This window comes from Larus michahellis, chromosome 3 (assembly GCF_964199755.1).
Source record: "Larus michahellis chromosome 3, bLarMic1.1, whole genome shotgun sequence".
NCBI lineage: Eukaryota > Metazoa > Chordata > Aves > Charadriiformes > Laridae > Larus > Larus michahellis.
In genome coordinates this window covers 96,895,122-96,901,544 of record NC_133898.1, presented here as the reverse complement: position 1 = coordinate 96,901,544, position 6,423 = coordinate 96,895,122, and the positions used below count along the sequence as shown (strand labels likewise).

General features: G+C 43.5%; 1 protein-coding gene across 1 annotated transcript; it reads right to left on the bottom strand.

Annotated features, from left to right (window-relative positions):
- Positions 1-2,327: 2,327 nt before the first annotated feature.
- Positions 2,328-6,423, bottom strand: COX7A2 (cytochrome c oxidase subunit 7A2). Its single transcript, XM_074581357.1, has 4 exons — positions 6,310-6,423; positions 4,939-5,028; positions 3,405-3,489; positions 2,328-2,545 (listed from the first exon to the last, which is right to left on the bottom strand). Exons 1-4 carry the CDS (start codon positions 6,325-6,327, stop codon positions 2,487-2,489), a joined length of 252 nt encoding a protein of 83 aa, XP_074437458.1. The 5' UTR covers positions 6,328-6,423; the 3' UTR covers positions 2,328-2,486.

The following is a 6,423-nucleotide window of genomic DNA, read 5'->3' as shown; positions in this document are numbered from 1 at the left end:
GCTTAAAACAGTAGTGGAGCGGGAAGCTAGATTTTTGTGCTCATTTTCACATTTCGGAAAACCCACTGTTTCCTTGAGAAGGGAAACAAAAGGATTATTTCGGTGGATTCCTTTTTTTTGTTTGGGTTTTTTTTTTTGTTTTTTTTTTTTTTTTTTAGAAGCTCTATTTGTTACAGAGACAACACCAGAGCTTCAGTATAATGAACCACAAGTAGCAACTTGACAGGAAGGCTACAAAGGCACCAACTGTGTTGGGAACATAAAACTTAACTAGGGATGCCCAGGTACCGCTGGTTCTCCAGAGATGTTCTTCCCCAGTAATTGCAAGTTAAGCTAGTGAGAGGCATCCGGGTAAGCTTGTAAGTGATTCTCATATGCACCCACTTAGAGATGCTTCCTAGAAGCACTAGCTACTTCAGGTGTAAGGCTTGTTCCCAAACACACGATAGCAGCTAATAGTTATTACTGGATATCCCTCCCCAATTCTAAACCACAATTAAATTTTTCTCCTCCCAAGATGATGGATCTCCAGCGGCATTTGTAGTTGTCAGTGCCATAGCAAGCTGATGAACACCACCTCAGCCACGGAAAGAGGACAACTTCAGGAAGGATCATGGTCAAACCATTAGCTTTATCAGCCTTTCGTTGTGTCTCTACATCCGCAGGGAGCTGTCATACAGGTCTGCTGGTGAAACAGAGCAGGTGAGCACTCCTCAGCTGTTATCGCTAAGGCACGTAACTTAAAGGCACATAGTTTCAAATTGCTGCAAGAAAGTTTGGAGCAGCGCTGACAGCTCTCCCAGAAACCATAGTGTTGATGAGCTTTAGAAGCAGCAGCTACTGTGCCACCCTGACAGGAAGGAGTAGCAGCAGCCTAAAATACTCAGCCACGCCTCCAGCTTTTGCCTCATTCCCTAACATAAAACATTCAAAGATACCCGCTTTCCCACTTAAGTTTGTAAAATTTGTGCTATATAGGTGGAAGTAGTCAAGTGCAATTGTGGCTTCCTTTAAAGCGGTGTTACAGGAATGCTAACACCACGTATTCCTGTATCCCAGAAAAGGAAAGATACTCTTCAGAGAAAAGACGGTGAAGCTCTGGAACTGGTTGCGCAGAGGCTGTCAAATCTCCGTCCTTGGAGATACTCCTTGTGTGAGAGGCCAAGGCCCTGGGCGACCCAGTGTAGCTTTGAAGGGTCACTGCTCTAAGCAGAACATTGGACCAGCTGGCCTTCAGAGGTTCCTCCCAACCCAAATTAAGATATAGTTGTTTGGTACTTAATCCAGTTAACCTGGATTAACCGGTTAATTTATGAACTAGATCTACTCCTGCCCTACAGACACGGAGCAGTCCTATTCTCAAACCTCAGAAAAGTAAAATTCATAAAGAGAGAAGGCAGTCTCTCTAAGCATTTAGCCTGTTCTCAAAGTTACAGTGAAGGCTGGAGAAATTCTTCCAAAAGAGCCTTAAAAACTGTCAAAAATGATTAATAAGAATTTGGAGCTTTTCTAAGCACTGCTTTCAATATCTTCAGTTTTTCGGATTTAAGAGTGTCCAGTTCGGCCTAGATCAAATTAGCAGTCAACTGCCAGAGTATCTAATTAAGTCACTGTAAACCTTTTCAATCAGTAGAAATTCTAGCACTGCACCAGTACAGTTCGTATTAACATCTATTGTGCCCCTCCTCCACTTTACTATTGGCTCTAGAATAGCAACAAATTCTCTAATAAACTTTTTTTTCTTATTTTACGCTACAGAACTGATTGCTTTACTTACCCTAATGACTGAGAACAAGCTGGCCTTAGCCACCTGAAACATGAGGCAATGCTGGAAGATTAGCGAGTCTTAATCATCATTAACATACGTACGTTGATTTCATGGGCAGCAAAATAAATACACAATCACTTGCTAATCACGTCTGCATGCTTAGAAGTCTTCATTCTTTTCAGGAAATGTGATGTTCCATTAAGCTGTAGCAGAGAAAGGCAACTGAAACTTCCAGCAGTTGACAACAAAGATACAGCATAATCATCGAGTCCTCAACATTCATTTCCACACAGGTTTAATCTAATCCTAATCATTTATTATAAGATTAATTTGCTCTGCTAAAGCAAGAAGATGAAATTGCTATAATGAAGACACGATATCACTTTCTCACAGGAATTCAGGGCATTTTACTCACCTTTGAAGTACTAACATAAACGACATACAAAGAAAAAAGGCTCACAATTCAAAAATCTGCATATTAATCAACTCAATGTACATTTACTGGAAGTAAAAAGCACTCTAATATAGAACACATGATACAGTCGAGAACACCACAACGCAACGTAAAAACTGCTTTATTGATTGCAGTTAACATGTTACAATTAAATTATGACTCCAAGCATTAAGCCAGCTGCTTATAATACGTATAAGCTGCCATCATAGTCTCACATGGAGTTGGACGAAGAGATGCTAGTCACTGAGGCATCCTGAACTGGAATCATTTCTGCTTCTTGGGCATTGAAGCGACAAGCAGCTCATAAACAACATAGGCCGTTCCTGAATTAAGAGACAGAAAAGATATTTTCAGAATGGTAAACAGAATTTCTTTCAAGACAGCTTTCCCTTTCACAGTTTATTCCAGAAGAAATGTTGACAATAAGCAGCTACAATTCAGACACAACACATTTCCACAGCCACATCTCAACAAATTTTTTTTTTGGCACTTCATATTTTAAAAAATAAAAATCCTTAAATACATCTCCATAGGCTGCATAAAAAAAAAAAGGGAAAAAAAAAAAAGGGGAGAGGCACGTTTGTGGAACTTAGACAATCGTAAAGTAATGGTTACTCATTCTTAAAGTTATTGAACTGAAAATACATCAGATCAACACATTTAAGTTAGAGGCTATTACAAAACCATGTAACAAGCAACGTAAAGGTTAGATATATACAGTATCATAAAGCTTGGATATATTCTGCTAGTTTTCACAGCATGCGAAAACTCCGCACATCAAGTATCACCTAGCACTAAAAAGGGGCTAGTGAAAAAAACTGGTATGGGTATGTGCTATAATTACATTTTACTCCTTTTCAGAATAAGCTTTCTAAGTAGTTCTAGTTTTCTCTAACGTCATACATGAATTCTGAAGGAGTATCCAGCCCATAGTACTATTAGTCAGGGGAAAAAAGCCATCTGAAAAGCTAACCTTGACAAAGCACAAATAAATACATAGTGTGTCCAAATGTTTTTTTCCCCTCTCTATATGCATTTTGCATGCTCTGAAGAACAGACTAAAGGAACTACATAACTAATTTACAGAGGAATTTGCTGGAGATTGTACCAAAGAAAAAAGTATTTTAACAGTAGCACGTTGGAAATTGCACCAAAGCATAAATATTTTAGTATCGGCCTTACCAAAAACTGTCAGACCCATGGTGACTCTATACAACAGAGCATCCATTACACCACCTTTAAGATGCACTGGAATGCCATTATCCTCCTAATGGAAACAAGTGACAAAAAGAAACTATTTAAATACGGTTATTGCAACACTGTGTTAATATAACTAGAATTACCCACAACAAGAATTACTTCCCCAAATTATCTTCCCAACTCCTAAAAGACACTGAACCTTATTTAGATTCTGCTTTGTCTTTCAAGCTTTCACGCTGGTGTCGGGTGATCACTCACTAGGGAAATACAGTAAGTGATGTGCACATTCATTTCCAAAGCAGCCACTGGCAGACGCCTGAAATCTTCTGACACCAGTTGCCAGCCCCCCTCGGGTGCACAGGGTATGAGTACCATCCCTAGAAACTTCCCATCCGTCTCCGGCATAGAGAGCGGCAAGGGCAGGAGCCTCTACTATCACCTGGTGTCATACAGGAAAATGTTTTGCTCCACCCAAAGTAAAACTCCCAGACACCAGATCCTCGTGATCTTTACCCTTATCGGCGAGTTTATACTGCTCTGGAATTTAAGCCTGTCTCCAGTGCTGGTGGAACCAAGCCCAGCTTAACTTGCTGCCCCACAAGAAAGGAATGGGAGGAGGAAGAGATATGCGTAGAGAGCTCTGCCAGCAGCAAGAGAACCTCTGACCTCACCCATCGCCAACATCATGCTTCCCCTTGGCTCACAATCAAAACTGTGCTCCTTAGTGTCCCAACAAGACTGGCTTTCTCTTTCAGGGGAAAGGAAAGCAACAAGACACAAAAACTATTAAACCAGGGCTTCTAACGTATTTTTCCCCTTTCACACTGCTGAAGCTCAGTCTATTCTATCCTCAGAATGAAGCCAGGTTGTGGCTCACAGTTGGGAGTATGCTCTCGAGTATCCACTGCTTTGGCATTTGAAAAACCACTAGTTCTCACTAGGTGGCCCTATCAGTCAGAAAGAGATTTGTTCAGAAATTACTTTTAAAGATTCAATAGTTTTCTAGGAGTGAATCCAATCCTTTAAGGCTTTACTGTTTTCATAACCAAGACGTACAATACCACCACATCCTCATTAAGAATTATGGAGTCTATGAGCTATGGATATGGCTGTAAGATAGGAGGTTAAACTTTTCACTGTACTTCCGTCCTCTCACTTGCTGTTTTTCTCTATTTTTCTCAGGACATAATCCCCCATCTCAGTCCACTTCAGGGTACTGTGTCTATATCTTTGTACAGTGCCCGCTACTCATAAGAAATTCAGGTACAAATCATTTCACAGGGTAAAAAACCCTAAGGAGGCAGCAAGTCAAGTATGCGTGCACAAGTAATCTTAATCTCTGTAAAAAATAACTGCTGATTCCAAACACTATAGTTGTACAACTGATTTCAAGAAGTCACCTCAGATGTAAAGAGGACTTTCACCAGTTCATTAGCAACAGAATGTATGCAGTTATGGTCTACTAAAACCTTGTCATTCTACTAACATTATTCTATTACCAGAGCTCATTCAATACCTGAAAAAGCTTCTGCTTCTCAGGAACTCTATTTTCAAACTGCCTGCGTGAAGCAGTGCTTATGGTCCTCTGGGAAATCTGGCGAAGACCCTGAAATAAAAGATAAAACAGTGTTTTAAAAACAGTGAAATTTTTCAGCTATATCCACACTGGAGTAGCAGTATTTTTTTAAAGAAGTAAGATATAAGTGGAAGGCACAAGAAGAAAAGAAAGTCTTAAAGAAAACCAAAACCTCACCACAACCCACTTTTTCATTCAGTCAGTCTTTCAACAGACTACATAAAAAGACTGATTGACCGGTTACTGAAAAAGAGAACTCAAGATAATTACTTCCGTTAAGATACAACAGATTTATGGATCAGTGGCATAACCTTCCTAATTAGAATCCTTTTGGGGAAATCTTGACCTCAGCCCCTCAGATCTCCGTTTCAGGCAGAGATTTTCTGTGTCTGACTCTAGTGATAGGGGCAATAGTATTTAAGACAAACACGTCTGAGCAGCCAAGGACCTTTTCTCAGCTGCAGTTCACCTCCTAGACACCAGCATGGGAGCTACCCTTCATAGAGCTGAAGGAGGCACACACAAATAGAGCTAAAGACACCCTGCAGCATCCTAAGCTAGAACTGTTTTCTGTAGTCAGATCATATAGGTGTTCGTTAGCACAAGTCAGACAAAGAAAACCTACGATCCTTCCGATGGCTCAAAGTCTGCTTTCATTAACATCTCAAGTCTCAAAGGTAGGAGCCAGCTGTACTTCTACCCTGCCAACAGTCTCCTTCAAGCAACATTGATCCTCCCCCGCAAAATCACCCCCACTAAAAACGCAGCCGGGGGAGAAACATCCAGGTGATGCTGGCTGTGGCTGCGAGTAACGGAACAACGCACCTCCTCCCCTCGCACACCCCAAATAACCACAGCGTAAAATTGGTCTCCTTAGAGCCGTCTTATGGGAACAACCCAGACCCCACCGACTCCCATCCCTTCGAGTTCCTGAAGCTCAGCACTAGGTGGAGCGAGTGGGACAGGACTTGAAATGCAACACTTCCCCCTCCCCGTCCCTCATCCCCAGCGGCTCCTGCAGCAGCTCCGGGTATTAGCCCGGCCGGCAGCGAGGCGCCCAGGCGCCCGAGCCCCCGCGGCCCGGCCCGGCCCGGCCCGGCCGGGCGCCGACAGCCCCTGAGAGAACCACCACCACCACCACCACCACCACCACCACCACCACCACCACCACCACCCCCCCCCACACACAGAGCCCGGCTCAGCTGCCCGCCCCGCCCCGCCCCGCCCCGGGAGCGGCAGCCCCGCCGGGGGCTGACAGAGCGGTAGCGGGCTGCTCCCCTCAGCCCGGCCGGGCCGGCCCCGGGGCCTCACCAGCAGGTTCCGCCACATCGCGGCTCTTGGTCCCGTCACCTCCCGCCGGTAACAAGGGCAGCGGAAGCGGAAGCACCTCCCCTTCCCCCCTCCCCCCCTTCAACCGATGGGACC

What these genes read in the sequence shown, in the direction of transcription:
- COX7A2 (XM_074581357.1), bottom strand. An exon ending in AGAAGCAGAAGCTTTTTCAG is followed by an intron (nt 3,490 to 4,938) that starts GTATTGAATGAG and finishes TGTTTCCATTAG; the next exon opens with GAGGATAATGGCATTCCAGT. An exon ending in CATGGGTCTGACAGTTTTTG is followed by an intron (nt 2,546 to 3,404) that starts GTAAGGCCGATA and finishes CTCTTAATTCAG; the next exon opens with GAACGGCCTATGTTGTTTAT.